The sequence below is a fragment of the Phascolarctos cinereus genome, unplaced genomic scaffold (assembly GCF_003287225.1).
Source record: "Phascolarctos cinereus isolate Bilbo 61053 unplaced genomic scaffold, phaCin_HiC Scaffold_4;HRSCAF=312, whole genome shotgun sequence".
Lineage (NCBI taxonomy): Eukaryota > Metazoa > Chordata > Mammalia > Diprotodontia > Phascolarctidae > Phascolarctos > Phascolarctos cinereus.
The window spans coordinates 262,070,217-262,095,088 of record NW_027555847.1 but is presented as its reverse complement, the minus strand read 5'-3'; the positions used below and the strand labels follow the sequence as shown (position 1 = coordinate 262,095,088).

The window sequence follows — 24,872 nt, the reverse complement described above, 5'->3', positions numbered from 1 at the left end:
GCTGTTGCTGTTTCCAACTCCATTCCTCCTTAGGGCTCCCTGCCAAATCTGGGTAGTCTGAGCTTACTGTAACATTAAAGACACCCAGAATTATAAGCTTGTCCTCTTTTGGCACATTGATGATAAGGGTCTTCAGGTCTTCATAAAATTTTCTTTGACCTCATCAGGGTTCATCATGGTGGAAACATAAACCCTAAAAATGGTGGCATTGTGTTTTCTTGCAGGTGGCAATCATGTTGCCACAGCCTGTTGTTCATTCCTTTTGTCAGGTATACTAGCTTCTTGACTAGATTAGTTTTGATTGCAAAACCTACACCAGCTTCACAGCACTCCCCTTCACTGTGGCCACTCCAGAAAAACGTGTATCCAGCTCCAGCTTCAGTAAGCTAACCTTCATTTGCCAGCCTTGTTTCACTCAGGGCTGCTATTTGGGATGTGATATCTGCTGAGTTCTCTTGCAACAAGAGCTGTTCATCTTCCAGGTCTACTGGATTTTGTGTTGTCTATAACTGTGTGTACATTCCATGTGCTGATGGTGAGTGGAATTGTCTTTGCAATTGTTTTTGTACATTTTTGTGTGTGTGTGTTTTGACCAAACAGTGGGGTTCCCCACCTGCCACAGTAATCAGGCCAAGGATGGGTAAGCAGACAATTTCTGGGGCACCTTTTCTAGCCCCTTACTCACACCAGGAGGTGAGCAGTGTGATGTTTAAAAGGCTGCTCAGACACCTAGGGGGCTGCTGAATCCCACTGCTGCTTCTAGTGAGAAGACGACCCTATGGCCTAGGCCACCTGTGTGCAGGATATCCTCACCTTCTGCTTTGTCACTTGCCTGTCACCACAGGACTTTGAGATAGGTAAAATGTTAAATGGTATGGGTGATGTCTTTTGATTTGTGCATAAATTGGATTTAAGAGAGGCAGAATTGCATGAAATTGTCAGCCTCACTCTCTCATCAACAGTCCAGTGGCAGGACAGAATCAAGATAACTGGTGATGGCTCAAGATGCAGTGGATGACCTTGACATCTTTGATGTCTCACCTAGCTCTAAGTGCTCCACAGTGCCTGCGTCAGCTGTCTTCATGGCCATTGGAACAAATTGTTCTCACCCACCATTCCACCAGGGGAGGTCTTCACATGCTTGGGGTAGGCATCCCCCTAACTCACCAACAAGTTTGAGAACCCTTGGTTGCCCTCAACTTGGTTTAGCCCATCTGCCAAAACAATTTACTGGGGTGTGGCCTCTGTGCATGCTACAGTTTCTTGGAGCCACAGGTGGGAGTTAGGTGGAACTAGTGGACACCAAAAGTGGAAAGCAGCCCTGGAAAGGGCTCAGCAGCCCTCACACTGGAGGAACTAGTCTTCCCTGAACACACCCTACACCCCACACATATATACATATATGTATATGTACACACACACACACACACACACACACACACATATATATATATATATATATATATATACAAATAAAATAAAGTGAACAAATAAAAAGCTAAATACATATATATGTACAAACATATATGTATATGCACAAAATAAAAATAAAATGGATAAGTAAAGAATAGTTAGATCCAAAGTAGTTTGATGGGGAGAGAACCAGCAGGTGGGGGTGGGGGAGTAGATCAGGAAAGGCTTCATGCAAAAGGAGGAGTTTGAGGTGTGTCTTGAAGGAAGAGAGGGACCATGTGAAGCAGAATTGAGCAGGGAGCACATTCAATCATGGGAGGTAGCTATGCAAGATGGAGTGGCATGCATGAGGAGCTGAGAGAAGGCCAGTTTGGCTGGCCTGAGGAGTGCAGGAAGTGGGGTAATGTCCAACGAGGCTGAAAAGATAGGTTGGAGCAAAGTTGTAAAGGGCTTAAAAGCTAAACAGAAGAGCCTCTATTTTATCCTAGAGGCAATAGGGAGCCACTGGAGTTGACGGAGCAGGGACTGACATGGTTGGATCTGCACTTATGGAACAATTACTTCAGCACTAGTGTGTAGGATGGAATAGGCTAGTGAGAGATTTAAAGCTGAGAGCCCAATTAGGAGGCTGTTGCAATAATCTAGGTGAGGTGATGAAGGCCTGAACAAAGGTGGTAACTGTGAGTCGAGAGAAGGGGTTGAATGTGAGAGATATTGAGAAGGCAGGAGCAATGAGACCTGACGACTGATTTGTGGGGTGACAGAATGAGGAGATGAGGCTAATGCTGAGGTCATGACCTTGGGAATCGGGGAGGAGGAGGATGCCCTGCACAGTAATAGGGAAGTTCAGAAGCCGGTTGGGTTTGAGGGGAAAGATAACAAGTTGAGTTTTGGGCATGCTGAGGCAAAGCACCCTTTCACCTTGTTTCTCAGCACTCAGACCTAGAAAGCAGGATGAGGCTGTGCACTATGGCAAGGTGGAAAGAACTCTGACCTGGGAATCAGTAAAGAGCCAGGTCTGGGGTTGGATAAGATAGGCCATGGCCTAGAGCATAGCACATATGAGGTGGGGGGTGGAATAAATGTACACATTTTTAATGCCAAAAAATTCCACTCTACATGGCGTGCCAGTCTTTATTTTATCTTATGTCCACAAGCAAAGTCTAGTAAAATCTCAAGTAAACAGTACATCCTGGCAACACAGAGCTTTGTCTAGATCACAGAAACACCTTGTCCCAGTTTATAGACCCATAAACTGTTAGAGCTAGAAAAGACCATAGAGACCATCTAATCCACCTCCTTAATTTTATAAAGGAGAAAAGCGAGGCCCAGAGATTAATCAGTCAGTCAAGCAACAAACATTTATTAAGTTCTTAATATGTACCAGGTACTGTCGTAGGCCCTGGGAATGCAAGTACAAAGAATGGAAATGATCATTACTTGTGTGGAGAAGTGACTTATCTAAGGTCACACAGCTAGTACATGCCAATATGAACTTCTATCTCCTTACTTTCAAGACTACCATTTGATCCACTATGATATTCCCCTCATTCTGGCCAGAGCTAGTCTCAAATCTTCCTCAAATTCATTCATATTGCCTTGGGCTAGTTATTCCTTCTTTCTGGGCCTCAGTTTCTTCATCTGTGCTGTGAAAGGGTTGGATTAGGTCCAACCCTTCTAGATGTGATATTTTAGGGTCCCTTCCAGGAGTATTTGCATTTGAACAGGAAACTACATCTTGAATCAAAGGGATAAGTTCTAATGGCAGAATTTCTGGATGTGTATGAAGAACTAAAGTGGATCAGGGAGGTGGGTGCCTTTTTAGGGATGCTCAGGTCTCTGCTACTTCTTTATATGTTGTGATGAGATACGTGGAGGATGAATGGGAAGATCAGAGCCTAGGGATTATAATGGCAAGGATTCCTACCTTGGTAGAAACCCACAGGTGCAGGTGCAGGGCCCACCTCAAGAGCTAAGAATACAAAGTGTCTTAGGCGAATGATTAGGAGACTCCCAGAGATGAAAGATTCCTTCTCTTCCCTGTATTGCATCTGCTCCTGAACATTTATCCATCCACACATCCATCCATCTATCCATCTATCTCTGAACATCTGTTTGTGCTGAGGAAGAACTCACCTCTCTTACACCTTTATTTCCTAGTCAATCAATAAGCACTTATTAAGTGTCTACTATGTGCCACGTAGCAGAGGCTAAATACTGAGGATACAAAGAAAGGCAAAAGACAGTCCTGATCCTCAGGGAGCTCACAATCTAATGGGGGCAGATGGCACATAAACAACTACATACAAATAAACTAAATACAGAATAAATAGGAAATAATCAATAGTGGGAAGGCACTAGAATAAAAAGAGATTGAGAAAGGCTAGTTGTAGAAGGTGGGATTTTTAACTAGGACTTAAAGGAAGCCAGGAGTTAGGATTCAGGAAGAAGAGCATTCCAAGCATGAGGGACATCTAGAGAAAATGCCCAGAGAGAAGAGACAGAGTGTCTCTTGTTCAAGGAAGAAAAAGGAAGCCAGTGTCACTAGACCAAATAGTATGTGGGGGGTGGTGGGGGTAGAGCGGTGGTATAAGGTATAAGAAGACTAGAAAAGTAGTTGGGGGCTAGATTATGAAGGGCTTTGAATACCAAAAAGAGAATTTTGTGTTTGATTTTTGAGGTAATAGGGAGCCACTGGAGTTTATTCAGTTGTGAGGTGACACGGTCCAACTTGCACTTTAGGAAGATCACTTTCTCTACTGAGTGGAAGATGAATTGGAATGGGGAGAACCTTAAGGCAGGCTGACCAACCAGCTCTTACAATTATCTAAGATTGAGATGAGGGCCTGGATGGTGGCAGTATCAGAGGAGAGAAGGGGACATATTTGCAAAGGTGAAATTGACAGGCCTTAGCAATACATTGGATATGGAGAGGGGTGAGTTATAATGAGGAGTTCAGGATGACTCCTTAGGTTGTGAGCCTGGGGGACATTGGGAAGATGGTGGTACCCTGAACAGAAATAGGGAGGATTTAGAAGGAGAGATAACAAGTTTAGTTTTAGACATGTTGGTTTATACTGTCTACTGGAAATCCAGTTCTAGATGTCTGATAGATAGTTGGAGATGTGAGACTGGAGGTCAGCAGAGAGGTTAGGGCTGGCTAAGTATATTTGAGAAGCATCAGCATGTAGATGATAATTGAATCCATGAGAGCTAGTGAGATCACCAGTGAAGTAGGCTCAGAACAGAGCCCTGTGGGACATCTACCATTACTGGGCATGACCTGGATGAAGATTCAGCAAAGAAGACTGGGAAGGAATAGTCAGGTAGGAGAAGAATCAGGAGAGAATGTGTCCCAAAAATCTAGAGAGAAGACGGTATCAAGGAGAAGAAGGCGATGGATAGTGCCAAAGGTTGCAGAGAGGTTAAGAAGGATGAGAGTTGAAAAAAGGCCATTGGATTAGGCCAGAGGTGGGGAACCTGCAGCCTCGAGGTCACATGTGGCCCCTAGGTCTTCCGGTGCAGCCCTTTGAGTGAATCCAAACTTCACAGAACGAATCCCCTTAATAAAAGGATTTGTTCTGTAAAACTTGGACTCAGTCAAGAGGCCGCACCCAAGGACCTAGAGGGCCACATGTGGCTTGAGGCTGCAGGTTCCCCATCCCTGGATTAGGTGATCAAGAGATCACTCACTGGTAACTTTGGAGAAAGCAATTTTGCTTGAATGCTGAGTTTGGAAACCTGATTGTGGAGAGGACAGGAGAGAAGAGGAGAGAAGAGGAGAGGAGAGGAGAGGAGAGGAGAGGAGAGGAGAGGAGAGGAGAGGAGAGGAGAGGAGAGGAGAGGAGAGGAGAGGAGAGGAGGCATCTACTGTAAAAAGCCTTCTCCAGGAGTTTAGTCATAAAAAAGCTAATGAGGAAGCCATGTGGCCAACACCCTCATTCTTCTCTTCTGGTCTCTTGTCTTATGGAGAGGTGTCCTGACCCCTCACTATCATTCTCATGCCTACCCCCTGCTATTACCTCACATATCTCACAGACTCACGGTAACTCAGAATCAGAAGGAATGATGATACCATTCTGGCTCTTTGTAAATAGTATTTTATTTTTTCCAATTACATGTAAAGATGGTTTTAAACTTTCATTTTTTACAGATTTTGGGTTTCAAATGTTTCTCCCTCCCTTCCTTCCCTTTCTTCCCTCCCCCAAATGGCAAGCAATCTGATATAGACTATACATGTGCCACTGATTAACTTTCTACATTTTCTTTATGTGATATTTTACAGTTTATTCAGCACTTTACATAACAATTATCTCTTAATCTACCAAATAACCTTGTGAGGTAGGTAGTACCTAAGTTCTCCACCTCAGCCTATTTCCAAGGATGGACTATGAGACCATGGTTTAAGGCACGTTAACCGCAGGTACTGGTTATTTCTAATCATAAAACATGGTATGTTATTTGTGTGCATGTATGTGTACCCAGGTCCATATTTTGCTTCTTCATTTGGGGTTACTCCTAAGTCTTAGTTTTTTTCAGAGGGTGCAATTTGTAAGAGAACCTAAAGCATTCTGGGAAGCCAGATGTGGGAGAGTATAGGAGTTTGTGTCATAAGCACAAAACTGCATTACTTAGGAACCCACAGAAGGGAAATTCAAACTGGGGCCTTGAAGGTGCTTACTGTTTTTATGGAGTCTGTGGTGTGTGTGGCTGTGGTGGAGGGAGAGTGAGCATGTGCAGAAACCTAAAGGGAACTGGGCAGTAGCTCTAAATGAGTTTAAACAGTGAGGGAAAGTAATCAGTCAGTGAAGTAACAAACATTTATTAAGCACTTACTATATGCCAAGCACTGTGCCAAGGTCTGGGGATACAAAAAGAGGAAAAAACCAGGTCCCCGCCCTCCTGCAGGGTATTTTTGGTGAGGCAACCAGGGTTAAGTGACTTGCCCGGGGTCACACAACTAATAAGTGTCAAATGTCTGAGGCCAGAATTGAACTCAGGTCCTCCTGACTCCAAGGCCAGAGCTCTATCCACTGTGCCACCTAGCTGCCCCAAGAGCATACACTCTAATGGAAATCAGGTGGTAGGACTTCATGAGATAAAGCCACCAAGCCAAATGAAGTCAGGTTAAAGGTCTAAAGATAACCAGACAACTCAATTCCAGAGTCTGAATGGCATCAGTCCTTTTCCCTTTCTTGGCCTTCGTTTCCTCACCTGAAAAAAGAACAAGGTTGGATGCAATTGTCTTTAAGGTCTCTTCTGGCTCAAACATTCTAGAATTTGAAGCTCAAGGAACTTGATTAGGCTCCTCCCCCTCATATTTGTTAATGCCACTATTTTGATATCATTAATAGCATTAACTAAATTTATTTAACTTGGCCAGAGTGTCTATGATTTTTTGCACTCTGTGGAGAAATGATAGACGTGTAATGGCTTGTAAAACACCCGCCCCTAATCCTTGGGCTAGTCTCCAGGATGTTAGTCAACCTCCTGCTGTGGATGTTGATATATATGTGTATCTGAGCACACAGAGATGTAAATCAAACTGTCATTGATTTAGCTTCACAGTAGTTTCTGCTTTGAGATAAATATCTATATCACAGCTAAAGGCCACGTGTGAGCTGATGGCCACAGGAAAGAAGAATAATGAGTAAATTCAAGAAATTTACACTTCTGTTGTCTAAGGCTATCATTCGTTTTTCTTAAGTAAGGTGTTCTGCCTTTATTAGACCAATGTTAGTCATAAATAAATGAATGTGTACTTGACTTTTCACATTTGAATTTTCCATACTTTGTCTTTCTCATTTCATGGATGATGGGTGGCCTCACTCTCAAAGGACCCCTTTTACTAGTTAAAATTAAAACACACATTCACAAATTATGGTTCTGTACAATAGAAATGCAATAGAATCTTGATTTGTGGGTGTGCTAATTATTCTACCTTATTCTTGATGTCATTTGTCAAGTTACCAGGGCAAGAGGTCTGAGAGAACTACTTACGCTTAGAATGTAAAAGAAACTGAGCAGCTAGACATTGCAGGCCAGTTAGTAGTGTTTATTACGTTTATTTTTGAATTTGCTCTCTGAGTCCTAAAATATTAAGCCTCCTCATTGTGCAGAGGAGGAAACAGACCCAAAGAGAGGAACTGCCTTATCCAAAGTCACACAGTAAATTAGTGGCAAAACTGGGTTTGGAATTCAGTTCTCCTCTCTCCCAGTCCAAAGAACTGGAAGCTAGCTTCATCTAGAGTCTCTCTCTCTCTCTCTCTCTCTCTCTCTCTCTCTCTCTCTCTCTCTCTCTCTCTCTCTCTCTTTCTCTCAATCATAGAAACAGAGACTTAGAATGTTAGAACTGGAAAAGTCTTTAACGATCATCTAATCCAATCTGCTTATTATATACTGATGACAATATGGCTCTAAGAATTGAAATGACTTGCCCAAGGTCACATGGCAGGTTAATTTCAAAGCCACTACTAAGACCCAGGTGTCTTGATTCCCATTCCAGCATTCTTCCAACCTCACTGCTGAGATATAGTTTAGTGAGGCTGAACTATTTGTCCTATCTAGTTGGTCCTCCGAATTACTTGGCCTTGAGAACAGAGAGCAACTCTTCCCTAGACAGACTATATTGTCCCTTGGTTCTTCTAGGACAGTGGTCCAGGCCAGCAAGGGACAAGGAGGGAGGCCGTGCCCATTCAACTTCTTGTTTGTTTCCCCTCACCCATTCATGTACCTGGCCAGAAAAACCAGCCTGGCAAGCTGTATTGCTAATGCAACCTGAGAAAAGTTCAGGGGAACTTTTCTGCTGGGCTCAGCATTTCCCCAGCTCTTTCAGCAGCACCCTGTCCGCCCCGGCTCACACAAAGATACGTGCCCTTGGCACTTTCTGCTGAGCATCAATTCCTTCAGCTTCTGCCCTTAAGGGGGACGTCCTTCTGGCCCCATCCCAATCCTGAGCTCATCCATCATCCATACCCACCATCACCAGGCAAGAAATCCAACCATCAACAACATCTTTATCAATACTTCCTGGAAGCTCAGCAATGCATGAGAGTCAGGGAGAAAAGACACTCTCTATACTCAGAAGCTCACAGCCTTGCTACGGAAGGAATGAAAAGATACCTGACAAGACCAGGCAGGGCCAAATGAGCAGGGTAGACAGTATGCTATAGGAACACGGTAGAAGAAGTGAGAGATCATTGTGAGTGAGAGTAGGCAGGGAAAAAATAATAAAGAATGAGATTCATAGAGCAGTGGGGTCTTCAAGGCTGAGTATTAGACCTATAGAGGAGGAGAAAGGACATTTCAAGGAGTATGGATATGAGCAAAGTTGAGAAGGTAAGAATGCACAATTTGTTTTTTGAGGATGGTGATGAAACCACCCATTCACTAGGATGGGAATGAGGTGAGATGCTCCCCACGGGACACTCTGAATCCCAGAATCAGTCCCAGCCTCCAGATAACCAAGCCTATTAGATTTATATGGAAAATAAGAATGAATAGGTGCTGAGTCAGGGTCTAAGGGGCTTTCCAAAGAATAAAATGTATGCATTTTACTGTATGGACTTTGTTGTATTTTTCTGCTTTTTCTATCTGAAGGCCTTTTTGGCTTTCATCTTGGTTCTTGCCTATGCCCCTGATGGAGGAGGTACCCTTTTGCTAGGCCTTCACCCAGAGGCTAGTGAAAATGTTTTCAACTGACCATGTTTTAATGTGCTTCTCTTCTAAATCATAGTCCCTAGGCTCTAGGGTAAGAACACACTTAGCCTACAGTGGTGGACATACCCAGCTGTACCCTTAGCACAGGTCTGCTTGGGCCTCCCAGTTTCCATTTAGTGCTAACAGCCCTCTGTGAACTTTTCATCTTCGACCTTCCTCCAGGCGCTAGAGTCATTCAGCTTTATTCAGAGAAGGGAACGTCTGGGCCAGACAGGACAGGAGTTGTCCAGTCCACACCCTTGTTCTTCAGCTAGGGAACAATCCTCCAGTTGCCCACGTGCTAGACTCTGGTCACATAGATGGGTTACTCAGAGTAGAACAATGCCCCCGGCTCTGTGAATGCTGCTGCTGCTGCTGTTACTGCCTCTAAAGGTGTTTGAGACTTATTGTCTGCAAAGCACTTGGGAAGGTTGCGTCAAGATGTGTTGTGAAGCCAGGCACCTCTCCCCTGGGGAGGCTGTGCAATTGCCTGCACAGTAGGATGAAACAAAATACGTTCAAAAGATCCATGGCCTGTGAGTCAGGAGACCTGGGTGCTAGTCCCGTCTCTGCCACTGAATGTGAGGCCTTGGGCAAATCACTTCTCTCCTCTGGGCCTCAGTTTCCCCATCTGCTCAAATGAAGGGACCAGGTTAGGTAATTTCTAAAGTCTGTTCAAGAACTAACATTCTGAATGATACTATGAAAAGACACAACTCCTGCAACCTCCCCAGTCAGTGCTGCAGTTCCATTTCGTATTTATCTAGCAGATCTTCCTTACTGGGTTGAAAGCTCTTTGAAAGCAGGAGCCCTGTTTTGTTTTATCTTGGTGTCTTCTATGCCTAGCACAATTTTTGCAATAATAATATCTAGTATTTATATAGCACTTCAAACGTGTACACATGCTTTACAAACATTATCTCAATTTATCCTCTCAACCACCCTGGGATACTGTTATTATTATTCTTCCCTTTTTTACAGATGGGGAAACTGAGGCAGTTTTTTTTTTTGAAGTATGTTGACCAGAGTCACATAGCCATTGGGTATCTGAAAGCAAATCTGAACTCACAGCTTCTTGACTCCAGGGCCAGCAGCTCTGTCCACAGTGTTACCTAGCTGCCTCCCCAGGGAAAGTGATTTACACTGTCTGTATCCCATACTTGGAATATTCTCCCTCCTTACTTCTTTCTTCTGGCTTCCCTCAAAATTTTGATCACATACTACCTTTTGCAGTAGGCAGAGACAGCTAGGTCTGGAGTCAAGAAGACCTAAGTTCAAATTTAGCCTCAGATACTAATTGTATGACCCTGGGCAAGTCATTTAACTGCTATCTGCCTCAGTTTCCTTGACTGTAAAATGAGGATAATTTGTGAAGATCAAATGAAATAAATAATTGTAAAGTGCCTGGAACATAATCAGTGCTTTAAAATGCTATTCGTTTTCTTGGTCCCATTTCTACTCCCTCCAGTGCCCTTCCTCTAATATTACCTCCATTTACATTGCGTGTATCTTGCATATCCATAGTTATTTGTATATTGTCTGTCTATTAGAACGTAAGCTCCTTTTTGCCTTTCTTTTGTCTTCTCAGCACAATGCCTGGTACGTAGTAAGTAGGCACTTAATAAATGCTTGTTTAGTGACTGACAATGTTTGTGAAATTGAATTTTGAACATATATATATGTAGTGGAATGTCTGTGGAATTGAATATATATATATGTATATGTATACATATATTACTGATTTTTTTTAAAAAAAGGCACGGTCCCAGCAGTGTGCTGGTAGATGTTCAATAGTCATCTCTCCTAGCCCTTCCCCCATATATATATGTATATATGTGTGCCGTGTGGGTATGTGTGTGCATATGTGTCTATATGTATGTGTATACACACGCACACACACACACGATACACTTTTCTGTTTAATCTGCATTGTTAACATTTTTTCCCAATACTTTCTTAAGACTAGACAACCAACAAAACAATAAATCAAGCCCTAATTTGCAGGGTCCAAGTTTGAGCTGACTCTCTCACACCCGTGATGCTTGGATTTATTTATTTATTTTTGTTTTCATCAGTTTATCATAGTGTCATGTAAATTTTTTTAAATTTTATTAATTTACTTTTATTTCTCAACAATCACTTCCATATGCTTTTGAGTTGAAAATTTTTCTCCCCTTTCCTCCCCCCCCGCAAGATGGCGCACAATCTGATATAGGCTTTACATTTACATACCCATTAAACATATTTTCACATTAGTGAAGTTGTAAGTAAAAATTAAAACCAATACAAGGAACCATCAGAAAGATGAAACAAAACTCAACAGAAGGTAAAAATAAGTGATAGCGATTTGACTTCCATAGTTCTTTCTTTGGATGTGGACAGCATTTTCCATCGTGAGGCCTCTGGAGATGTCTTAGATCCTCGTACTGCTGAGAAGGGTTCAGTTGGACAATATTAGTCATTGCATAATATGGCTGTTATTGTGTACAAAGTCCTCTTGGTTCTGCTCACTTCACTCAGCATCAAACCATATATGTCTTTCCAGGTTTTTCTGAAGTCAGCCTGTTCACGTGATGCTTGAATTTAGATCTCCTGATGCCAAGTAGATCAATCTGTACTACCTCCAACAATTGTTTCTCATGAAGCAATTGCCTAGTGCCCTCAGCTGGCCCATTGAATGACACATACTGGCATCCCAGAACATTTTCTAATTTGACTTCCTATTGTTACTGTTCGGTCATTTCACTTGTGTCCAACTCTTTGTGACCCCATTTGGAGTTTTCTGGGCAAAGATGCTAGAGTAGTTTGCCATTTTCTTCACCAGCTCATTTTACAGATAAGGAAACTGAGGCAAACAGGGTTAAGTGACTTGCCCAGGATCACACAGCTAGTAATTGTCTGAGGCCAGATTTGAGCTCAGGAAGATGTCGTCCTGACTTCGGGCCCAGAACTCTGTCCATTGAACCACCTAGTTGTTCCTGACCTCATCGTAGAGCACAGTTATGTTTGTCTTGACAAAATTTCTCTATACATTTGAAACAAATTCCAAGTTTATGGTTCTTGACATGGGTTCAGCTTGAAACCCATCTTTGCTTGGCAAACCTTTTCTGAACCCAGCATATAGCTAACCTTAAGGAACTCATAGTCTGGGAAGGAAGAGAAAGAAGACTTACCCATGTGGAATATTTAAAAGCCTGTTCAGTGTTAATATGATTATTAGTGCTAGAAGAGGTTAGAGTATTGTTATTTAGTCGTGTCTGACTCTGTAATGCCATTTGAGGTTTTCTTGGCAAAGATTCTGGAATAATTTGCCATTTCCTTCTCCAGCTCATTTTACAGGTGAGGAAACTGAGGCAAACAGGGTTAAGTGACTTGCCTGGGGGTCACGCAGCTAGTGTCTGAGGCTGGATTGGAAGTCAGGAAGAGCAGTCTTCCTGACTCTAGGCCTGGCACTCTATCCACTGAACCACCTAACTTCCCAACTTTAGCATGGACTGGGGTTGTTAGGAATTCTTAGAAGAGGTTGGTCTAAACTCATGTAGGGGTGAATTCAGTCAAAGGGCCGCAACTTGAGGCCCAGAGGGCCACATGTGGCCATAGGTTCCCCACCCCTAAAAGAGTCAGCAGAAGTTTTAGAGGAAGGGAAGCATATTCTAGGTGGAAGAGGGGGACAGGGTGATCAAGCATGTAAGAGTGGGGATAAGAAGTATAATCATGTTGCTTTATATAACTTTATATGGAGAATAAACTCCTTGCCTGTCTAACGTTCTGGCTCGTGAAAGAGCAGGCACTGGCATTAGTGATTGGTGTAAGTATGGCCAATGAGCAACTGCTTCCTGTCCTTATTTGAGTTGGTGTGAGGAGGACCTCGGCACATCTCTCAGTTCTGTGGAATCACCAAGTTACCAAGGAGTCACCAAGAGGAGCTGGTGCCACAGACAGATTCATTCTCTTGGTTCATGGGCTCAGACCCTAGTGTAAATGAGGATGATGATGAGAGCTGATGCTTCCATAGTGCTTTATGGTTACCAAATTCTTCACCTATATTACATCATCTCATTCTCACAACTCAGTGAGGTAGGTTGTGCATGTATTATTTCCTTTATTTTATAGGTGGAGAAACTGAGTTAAAGAGAATTCCAATGTCTTAGCCAAGGAAAATGTCTTATTGTAAGATTCCTAAGTATTAGAGCCAAGATTCACATCCAGGTCTCTGGACCCCAAAACTAGTGCTTGTTCTAATTATGACTTATATTTATACAACCCTTTAGAGGCAGGTCAGAGTGGTAGACCCATGTTAACCTCCTAGCTTTGACACTTAACTGACTTTGACTCTGCATCCATTATTATTATTATTATTTTTATTTTTATTTTTTTTAGGCAACAGGGGTTAAACGACTTGCCCAGGGTCACACAGCTAGTAAGTGTCAAGTGTCTGGTCTGAGGCCAGATTTGAACTTGGTCCTCCTGACTTCAGCCACCTAGTTGCCCCTGCATCCATTTTTATTAACTGTGATTGTGGATAAGCCACTCAATCTCTGACTCAGTCACCAGCTCCTTGTGACTCTGTGACTCAGGTAACTCCCTAGAACTCATAGATGGGTTGCAATCAGGGAATCACCCTGATAGGATATTCCCCCTGATGAAATCGTAGATGTTGAAGTCTAAGGCTTATAGAGCACTTTCAGCCATAACTATCATTTGTTTAGCTATCGTTTACCTAGCTCTCTAAGGTTTGCAAAACTCTTTATATGCTCATTTTGATCCTCACAACTCATTTTGATCCTCACAACAACCCTTTCAAGTAGGTGATGTTATTATCCCCTTTTTAAAGATGAAGAAACTGGAGCACAGAGAGATTGTGACTTGCCCAGGGTCACACAGCTAGTAAATGGCAGACAGATTCAAACTCGGATCTCCTGACTCCAAGTTGAGTATTCTTTCAGTTGTAATATACTACCTCCAAGATTTATGTCTCAGGAAGTACTTGTAACATGGGCAGCTAGGTGGTACAGTGGCTAGAGCTCCGGTCCTGAAGTCAGAAGGACCTGAGTTCAAATCTGCCTTCAGATACTATCTGTGTGACCCTGGGCAAGTCACTTAATCCTGTTTGCCTCAGTTCCTCATCTGTAAAATGAACTGGAGAAGGAAATGGCAAACCAGTCCAGTATTATTTTTTTTTTGGTGAGAAAATTGGGGTTATATGACTTGCTTAGGGTCACACAGCTAGTGAGTGTTATATGTCTGAGGCTGGAATTGAACTCAGGTCCTTCTGACTCCAGGGCAGGTGCTCTACTCACTGTGCCACCTTGCTGCCACAACTCCAGTATTTCTACCAAGAAAATTCAAAATGTGGTCAAGGAGAGTCAGGCATGACTGAAATGACTTGATAACAACTTGCAATGTACCCTAAGTTGTCCCAGTGAGTGACCGGTGCTGGGACCCCAGAATATTTTCTAATTTGACCTCCTCTTAGAGCATAGTTATAATTGTTCTGACAAAACATTGGACATTTAGAACTAATTCTGACTTTATGGTTACTGATATGGGATAAACCTGAAACCCACCTTTGCTTAGCAAACCCTTTCTGCATCATGCAAATGTAAAGAAAGTGTTAAACAAAACTGCTGGATAAGGAATTAAAATAAATGAGATATGTAAGAGAATGAATGATTTTCAAATACCTCAAACCCTTTAGAAGCTCCTATTTATATGCAAACAATTGTATGCCATTTATAAACTGTTATATATTAGACACTTCATAAATGTTTCCTAAATGAATTAGAGAGGACCCTTTAAGGACTTATACTAGACAACACTTTTTTGACTTAGATCTTGTTATTTGTAACAAAATTATAACTCTGGAACCTGGAAAGTTTCTAGGCTATAGAAATAGCTATAGGCTATTTTCAGGAATGCAGATTCTCTGCCTGTCTTTGCTTTCCACCCTCAACCACCCCCTTCAGGCTACACTTTCAGTTTATCTACTTATTGTGGCATTTTTCTTTTAAAATTAAAAAAAATATTTTAATATTTCCCAATTATTTGTAAATTTTTTAAACATTCATTTTTAAAACTTTTGAGTTCCAAATTCACTCCCTTCTTCCTGCTCCTCCCCAGCCCCTTGAGAAGTCAAACAATATGATATCAATTACACACATCATGGTATTTTTCCAACAACATGTTTGCCATAGGCACTTGGGTGAAGAAGATGCCAAAGAAAGAGAACTAATGAATCTTCATTAAGCACCTATTGTATGCTTATCCCTGCAGCCCCAGGAGGCCTCTAGACATTCGCTACCTGTGTGACCTTGGGCAAGTTACTGAGCCTGCTAGGCCTCAGTTTCCTTATCTGTAAAAAGAGATGGTTGGACCAAGGTCCCTTCCAGCTCTAGAGCTACAATTGTTTGCTTTCATCGCAGGCAACTACAATGTATTGAGATCAGTTCTGGAAGAAAAAGGAAGGGAGAGATATCTTTCTTTGAGCTCATCCCTCCTCTACAGGGATGGTACTTCCTTCCTCTACAGTACAATCCCCTCCCTTGTTTTTATGCTCAAGCCAAGTCAATTCAACAAGCTTTATTGAGCACCTACCATGTGCAAGGCTCCTGGGATACAAAACCAAAAATAAAACTATCCTTTCCCACAATGAGATTATATTCTATGTAATGGAATACTATTGTTCCACAAGAAATGATGAGCGGGTAGATTTCAGAAAAACCTGGAAAGACTTACATGAACTGATGCTGAGTGAAATGAGCAGAACTGGGAGAACGTTGTACACAGTAACAGAAGCATTGTTCCATGACTGACTTTGATAAACTTAGCTCTTCTCAGCAAAGATCTAAGACAATTCCAAAAGACCAAAGATGGAAAATGCTATCCACATCCAGAGAAAGAACTATGGAGTCTGAATGCAGATCAAGCATACTATTTTCTCTCTCTCTTTTTCTTTCTTTCTTGTGGTTTTCCCCTTTGGTTCTGATTCTTTTTTACAACATGACTAATGTGGAAATATATTTAATATGATTGTATACATATAGCCTATATCAGATTGCACATAGTCTTGAGGAGGGAGGAGTGGAGGGATGGGGAGAAAATTTAGAACTCAAAATCTTATAAAAGTGAATATTGAAAACTAAAAAACAAACAATGGCAACAACAAAAGGAATTGACATTCTAGTGGGTTTTTGAAGGCTCTGCTTGACCTTGGCCCTGGCTGCTCAGCCTAAGATATCGTTCTTTTCCTTCCTTAGCTATGGTGACCAGGTTCAGCACTTCAAAGTGCTTCGGGAGAACATGGGGAAGTACTTCCTTTGGGAGGAAAAGTTCAACTCACTCAATGAATTGGTGGACTTCTACCGTACAACCACTATTGCCAAGAAGAAGCAAATCTTCCTGAGGGATGAGGACCCAACACACAAGGTATTAAAAGGCCCCATTGGGAGCATGGCCTCCAGCTCCGGGTTAGCATAGTTAGTCAAAGGTGGAGTTACAGTCAAGGACTCTACACATTGAAGGCCTGGGTGGAATGAGGACTCAGAGGCGGAATCGAAAGTCAGGCAGATTCCCAGTTAGGGACCCAGAAGTCCAGCACTGAGAACAAAGCCTGGCATGTAGTAAGTGCTCAAATAATGCTTGCTGACTGACTAAACGACTGGTCACAGTGGCAGGAGAAGAGTTTGGGTAAGTATTAGGAGCTGCTTGGAACACTAAGAGGGTGGGGCATCCCCAGCCCCATCCTGTCCCTTCTCTCTTAGTTGGTGACTCTCCCACTGAGTCCAGACTCCAGACAAGGGTGTGGAGACCAGGGGAGGAGGCAGCTTTTGCAGACAGTAGTCCCAGAAGCCTCTGGAAACCATGGGGAGGTGTGGGCTGGAGAAGGTGTGGGGGAGAAGGGTAGGAGTAGACTAAGGATTAAAGGAATAAATGATGATTTCTAAGAATCTCATAGCTTCTGTTTACCTCTGAACTAGCTATATGAGATGTTATAGGTGGAGTGTCTCTATGATTCCTGCCCCTACAACCAGGGAGATTTTTCCAGATGCTCAGATATCAGTTCTATCTAAAGGATTTGCCCCAGGGAAGAATGGCAGCATCTGAAAGAGGGATTTTGTGAAACATGGCTGTCATCAGCTAGGAGGTACCTGCCCCAAGGATCTGTGGGTGGCAATGGATCTTGAAGGCAGGGCAGGAAACTGAGGTTGGGAGAGCCTGGGAATTGAGAGCAAAGGGCCAGGAATAGAAATGAGCCGGATACAGAAAATTACCCAAAAGGCAATAAGAAGGAACAGCAGGTGGGGGGGGGGCCAAGTCACCAGAAGTCAGAACAAGGTTGGAACCGAAAGCATTTGGTTTCTAGGGGTCAAAATAAGTCACTAGATTCAAAGACAAGTAAGTAGTTGGCATCCAGGAAATCTATAGAGACCAGAGAACCAGGCAAGACCCTACATCTAGAATCTAGGCAAGCCACTGGAGCTGCAGAGAGATGCCCTCATAACAAAGGGAACTGAATGTCTCCTTGTTACCTCTCACATAAGAGCCAATCCCTGGTAAATGGACATCTCAGAGCAGGAGGTTTTTGGGGTTTTTTAAAATTTTTTAATTTTATTTTACTTTTTAAAAACTTTTATTAATTTATTTTTAGTTTTCAACAATCACTTCCATAAGCTTTTGAGTTTTAAATTTTTATCCCTCTCATTTTCCACCTCCCTCCCCAAGACGGTGTGCAATCTGATATAGGCTCTACTTATATATTCCTATTAAACACATTTAGAGCAGGAGTTTTTGACCTCTTTTTTTGTAATTTGGGCTCTTTGGCAATCTGATGATACTTAGGGGCCTCTTCTCATAATAATATTTTTAAGTACATTAAATAAAATACATATTGTTTTTAAATGCATAAAATAAATACACGGGATCATAAAGGAAACCAATTATATTGAAATACAGTTACCAAAATATTAAAAACAAAAAATAAGTTCATGGACCCCCAGGTTAAAAACTCCTCTCCTGGAGCCTAGAGATAAGGGAAAATGAACCATAGTGGGAAGCTGATCAGGAATTTAACCTACACAAAGTGAGAATATATGGTAGCAGAACCAGATAGAAGGAACAAACAGTTTCCTTTCTAGACTCATGTCAATCTCTCTCAAAATGCAGAAAAATCCCTCTGGGACAGAGTTTCTCAACCTGGGATTCATGAACCTTTTGGCTTTTTAAAACGAAACATTTTGAAAACTGTATTTCAATATAATCGGTTTCCTTGGTAATCCTATGTATTTTATTTTATGCATTTAAAACCATCATTCCAAGAAGGGTGCATAGGCTTCACTATACTGCCAAAGGTTCTGTAACCATGACACAGACAAGGTTAAGAACCTCTGCTCTTGGAGCTGTCTACCTGCAAGAGAAAACAACTGTTTGACTGGGTAGATCAATGCTGCTGGCCCACAGCCTGCAGAGCTGTGCCCTACTGAAGCTTCTTCAGAAGATTAAGGGTAGCAAAGTGAGCCACTAATAATAGAGCTCAAAAAGAAAGCAGTAAAAGGCCCACCCACTGACTTACTGGGCCTCATGGTAATTTGGTGGTATGTTCAGCCCTCTAGGCAGAGATTGTCCGACTCTTAGTCCACATTCCAATCCTGCCTGGGCTGCAGCATTTGAAGTCCATGACCTAGGAAAGGACAGGACAGGGAAGAACAGGATGGGGCAGGACAGGATGAGAGAATCACAGCTCCTGGGGCAGCTATTGTTTCCTGCCTAGGTGGAGTGCCACAGGAAAAGGGCAGCAGCCACCCCCACCTGCAGTTGACTTTCATAATAGTTGTTATTCTTCACAATAGCATAAATGTCCACTTCTGGACTCTTTCATTAAGAGAAATCTCAACATTCTTTATACCCCTCCTTTAATTAAGGCTAATGACTCCTGTAAAGTTGAAACTTTTACTAAGCTATAGGAGATTTTTGGAGTGGTGGGATTGGGGGAAGAGGTATATTCAGACCCTGAGATGTCAGATTACAAAAAGGATTAGAGCAGGGTTTTGTAACTAGAATTTCAAGGAATCTGTAAATTTGGACAGGGAAAAAGTTACATTTATTTTTACTAACCTCTGACTGAAATTTCATGTTTCCTTTTGTTATAAATTAAAAACAATAACAACACATTATCCTGAAGAATCCATTGGTTTTACCAAAATGCCAAACGTGCCCATGTAACAAAAAAGGTTAAGAATCTCTGGTTTCAATAGTCAAAATCTATGATGGAGTGGGCTTCAGGGCTCTCTGCTTAGGGTCTAGTTGAACCAGAGAATCTGAGAAATACTAAAATAAAGCCTTTAAAATGTATAGGGGTGATTCGTGATTAGATACAGTTTAATAAGTAGGCTGGAGACCCCTCATCATGGCCTTTTCTTTCAGCTCCACCCAGGTTCATAGTTCTGTTGGGGTAATTGTTTATTCAAATCTCCAGCTCTTAGCTCCCCTATGTAGGGTTTTTTTTTTAAATACCAAACCAAGCCAGATGACACATGAATTCAAAGCAAGAAGTGCTTAATGAAATAGAATAGCAAGGTAATAATAGGGAGTTGAACAAGGTATTAAATATTTTCTGCACCCATTCCCAAATGATCGCCACCATTCTATTTGTAGAAAGTGCTAGGGAAACACCCTAGAAGCTGTCTAGGGAGCATTAGCACCCTGCAAACCAACCAGACAGCACCGCAGAAACTGATGGTGGCGTCACTTGGTTCTGCAACAACTTGGGGTGGGCTGACCTGTCCCAGTGGGTTCTGCTAACTGTACTAGTCCTGACATTATACAGCTCCTATTTTCCCTTATCTCTTGTCTCTTTTCACATCCGCCTCCTTTGTAAGACTCCCCAGCTTTTGAAAACTGTATTTAAAATGCTGAAAGCACACCTAACCATTTTATGGAGCCCCTGAAGGGGCTTCTGACAGGTGTAGTACAAAGAGGCTTTCCTCCAGTAAGCAAGACTTTGCCCCCAGGCACTGTGGATAGACTGGTCCCTGCATGGGCATTCTCCCCTACTCCATATAAAATCAGTTGAATGTTAGGAGCTTAAATGGAATTTTAGACAACTAGGTGGTTCAGTGGAGAGTACTGGGCCTGGAGTCAGGAAGACCAGAGTCTAGTCTTGGCCAAGTCACTTAACCATTGCCTGCCTCAGCTTCCCCATCTGTAAAATGGGGATAATAATAGCACCTACCTCCCAGGATCATTGTGAGGATCAAATGAGATCATGGTAAAGTACATAGTGCCGTGGATCGCACAGTAGCTGCTTGATAATTGCTTATACCATCTATAATAAGAAGGGTTTGTGAATAAGTGTGCTAAAGGATGATGGGGAGGGAGTAGAATGCAGCCCTTCTGCAGTCTCAGAAATCATCAGCTGTGGAGTCACCTACTTAGAGGTTCCTTTCTGGGAAGAACTGATAGGCCATCCCTCAGAAACATTGGTCTTCTGATTTATTCCCTGCATATACCCTCTTGGCTCTGCCTCTAGCCACCAAGAGTCTTTGTATTAATCCCCTACTACCTATCCCTTCCTATCTCTTTGCTTCCATCTAGATATACCTGTTCTGGATGGGAAAGGTCCTATTCCATGGCCCTTTTTTTCCTTTCCCCCAAATGGAAGTACACTGACATAGGGGCCTTCTGAAATATTAAGCTCTATTTTGTCACCTAACCCAATGGTGACTCTAATAAGAGTCCTTTCATTAAAGGAGGGGTGGGGCAGGGAGGCAGGACAGGGAAGGGAGGGGTTGTCTCAACTGCTTAATTGATCACTGACTCTGCCTATACCTATTACCAAATTTGATGAACCTCTCTTCTCCTCCTGCTCCATTTCTTTAGAATGAACTCTACTGATTCATGTCACCATTTTCTTTATCTGGGCCAAGAACTCAGAGTTCAGGAATCCTACCATCCACTCCTACTTCCACCCTTGTTTTCTTTTTTTTTTTTCACCCTTGTTTTCTTAAAAAACCTTTTTTCCCCTCTCCATTAGCTCCCTTCTGGTCCTAATGATGAGAATATATCATAGGGGAAAGAGAACTGAATTAACTATTAACTTACTGTGTAACCTTTTCTTTGGGTCTCAGTTTTTTCATCTATAATGTGAAAGGATTAGAATATGAAGTCCTTTCCAGATCTGATATCCTGTACCTAGACCTTTGAAATTTCTCTTTTTTTTAATTTTTAAGTTTTAGGGTTAAGTGACTTGCCCAGGGTCACACAGCTAGTGTCAAGTGTTTGGTCTGAGGCCTGATTTGAACTCAGGTCCTCCTGACTTCAGGGCCAGTGCTCTATCCACTGTGCCACCCAGCTGCCCCTGAAATTTCTCTTTAATTCAACCATCTAGTGAATGTAGACCCAGTTCTGTGGAAAAAGCCCCACAACTAAGAGTTAGCTGCCCCAAGTAGTAATCTAAAATGCAGGCTGGACTGGTCCATAGGCTAGATGGCTGTTGGAATCACTCTGCCTCAAGATACTGGAATGGTTTGCCATTTCCTTTTCCAGCTCATTTTTACAGATGAAGAAACTAAGGCAAAGAGGGCTAGGTGGCAGCTAGTATCAGGAAGATGAGTCTTCCTCACTCTAGGCCCAGCGTTCTATCCATTGAACCACCTAGCTGCCCCATACTAGCTCACACCAGCTGCTGTGGTTCAATTTTCAGTGTGAGCAATTACACTTGAAAAATCAACAAATAGCTACAAATCAGGCCTCGATTTATTTTCTTGTTGATTGTTTTGACTTAAGAAAATGATGGAGAAAATGTTTATGCAAATTAAAATTAAAAGTATATCCTGTGTTCAGAAAGAAAGAAAGAAAAAGAAAGAAATCACCCTGCCTCATGGGGGCACCTGCTCTAGGCATTAGCCTATTTCTGCACCTATGACAGTCATAAGAATAGTAGATAATAAATACTAAATAAATGAACTGTATAGTAAGCGAATGGGAGAACAATGGTACTGAGCTGCTGAGGTCTCCAGGAGGAAAGAGTCCAAGAAATCCTGCTCTCTGCTTGAAATACCTTTAGGTGGTTAAGATTTTATTAGGCCACTGCTAAGTCAGTCAGTTTGAGTTCTGTTGAGCCCCTACTCCAACCCTAACCTTCTCTGCTTTTTACCTCCCTTTATCCCAGAGACTCAGAAAGGCAGAGATGGGCTACAGAGGTCATAGGAAGAGCAGCTAAACCCCTGGCTTCTATACTCTTGTGGGGCAAATAGGGAGACCATACTCTATCCAAGGAAATAGGGTGCTCAGAAGAGAGTCCATCCCGCCTTTATACTTTAGAGTTTGGCCCTGAGCCAGCCTACCCCTTTGGAAAAACGTTGATCATTTCAGCTTCTCTGTGAGGAGGTAGAGTGGGGAGTGTCCTTGATTCCCTCCAAACAGAACAGGTTAATTACACCTTCCCTGGGTGAGGTCATCCCCTTGAGTTGATCCTATCACTGCAATTAACCAAATCCCATAGTCTGGACTCTGGAAGATTAGGTTTCCTTCCAATCAGTCAGATAGGTTATCATCCATTTTGCTACCAGATTATACCAGCCTGTCTGAGTCTTGGAGTGACTCCTTCTTGGCTCCTAAGACGTGTCACATCAGGGTCCAAGTCACTGTCAAGGATGGAGGCTAGAAAGCAGGGACTCTTGATCCTTCCAAGAATACTAGACTCTAGATGAGTGGCTCTGGGTGGTGGTAAGGGAATAGGAAGAGACAGAGAGCAAGAGACTAAGAGACTAAGTTCCTGCTTTGGGTGAATGGTGAGCTATAGGCCCTATCCAAAAAAAAAATCATGATTTAAGCCATGTTTTCCGTAAAGTTCTGAGATGACCCAGAGCTCTGTCCATGGTTGGGATATGGTGTTGGTTCACATGGGACCTGGTGAGACACTGAATTCCCAGACCCCAAACACTTAGTTTTGGGAGCCACGAGATTTGTCTTAGCTTTGGCTCCAGGGACCAGACAGAGGTATTGGCAGACAGGTGTGAAGTCTCTCCAAACCCCAGCCCAGGGGTAGATGATTCAGACTCTGATCACAGTGGGGGTGTTGACTGAGCTTCAGATATCTGATATCAGATGATAGCTGAGAATCGGAAGGGGCAGCATTCCAATGGCTCCCTAGGGGAACCACTACCTTGGATGACAAAACCAAGAGACCCAGATCCTTCAGGAAATGTCCTGGGCTTGGGTCACTCTCAAGAGCTGCAGATGAGGGTGAGGGCCAAAGAGAAATCAGATTTGAGAGAGTTCCAGGCAGAAAAGGAATTTAAGCTAGTAAGGAATTGGCATTAAGACACTAGACTGAAGGAACCTGGATGGAGGTGTGTACTCTGACTTTGCTGACATAGAGAATTTGTGTCCTAAAATTCTCCCACCAGAGCAAAATGTCCTTGAATCTGCTGCCTGAGTGTAGGCTCACTTCTTAGAAAGGATTCAGAGGAGGTTAAGGACTACAGAAGAAAGGCTATAGCCCCAGAAGGACACCTTCTTTTCTGACCCATTCCTTGACCACAGAAGTGGTCAAGGGAAACAGTGCTCTCATGGGAACTAACGGGTTCAACCCACCAACCCAGGATCCTTTGCTTCCCAAGAGGAAGGAGACACACCCAGAAGAAGCTTCAAAGTCAGCTGGTTCTTGGCCCCTTTTTTCTGATCCTTTTTCTTTCTCCTTCTTCTAGCCACCCAGAGCAAAGTTTGCCAAGGCCCAGTTTGACTTCACTGCCCAGAACTCCTCACAACTCAGCTTCTATCAAGGTGACATCATTGAGGTGCTGGAACATTCTGACCCCAACTGGTGGAGAGGCCAGCTCAGTGGCCGAGTGGGCTTCTTCCCTCGGAACTACGTCCATCTCATCCACATGTGAAATGTTACTTGGTCCTCACCTCTCTCCCTCTCTCAGAGTTGCTTTGAATGACCATGGCTCCTTAGACTTTTCTGGATGAGTAAGCACTCACAATGGGGAGGAGCCAGTGGGTTCCCTACTGTTCTGATATCAAGAGTACAGAACAGGTTTCCTGCTGTATCTGGGGGGGGGGGTCCTGAATCAGGTTGGACCTAGGGAGGGTATTTTCTGGACCAATTTAATTCAGCAAATATTGATTAAATACTTACTATATGCAAACCACTGTGGTTATAAGGACAAAATGAGAAGGATAAAATCTGTACTAGGATGTCATGTCAAATCAAGAAACATTTATTAAACACCTACTGTATGCCAGGCACTGTGCTAAGTTCTGGGCATACAAAAAAAAAAGGCAAAAACCAATCCCTGCTCTCAGGGAGCTCATTGTTTAACCGGGGGATACAAATGAAAACAGCTATATAAATAAATAAATAAATAAATAAATAAATAAATAATATATATATATATATATATATATATATACACATATGTATATATATATATATATACACATATGTATACATATATACATATATATATACATAAAACAACAAGATATATATACATGATAATTTGGGGTAGTCTTAGAGGGAAGGCACTAGCATTGAGGGGGATTAGGAAAGTCTTCCTGTAGAAGGTAGGCTTTTAACTATGACTTGAAGCAAGCCAGGGAAACTAGGAGGTGAGGTGGGGAGGTAGAGAATTCCAGGCAATACAAAATTTATGTAAAGTAAGAGGTAGAATGCTAATAACCATAGGAATGCACAAAGTGTGGGCCAGATGTGTTGACATACCTGTTGGGGAAGCAATTTCCATTGAACGATTCTTTGA

At 42.5% G+C, this 24,872-nt stretch overlaps 1 protein-coding gene across 1 annotated transcript in view; it reads left to right on the top strand.

The window, feature by feature from the left end:
- GRAP (GRB2 related adaptor protein) overlaps nt 1-24,461 on the top strand; it is a 62,389-nt gene extending 37,928 nt beyond the window's left edge. The window contains exons 4-5 of the mRNA XM_021004551.2: nt 16,368-16,536; nt 23,817-24,461. Coding sequence (XP_020860210.1) covers nt 16,368-16,536; nt 23,817-24,002 — 355 coding nt within the window. The 3' untranslated portion in view covers nt 24,003-24,461. The remainder of the gene's footprint in view (nt 1-16,367; nt 16,537-23,816) is intronic.
- Nucleotides 24,462-24,872: the final 411 nt, after the last annotated feature.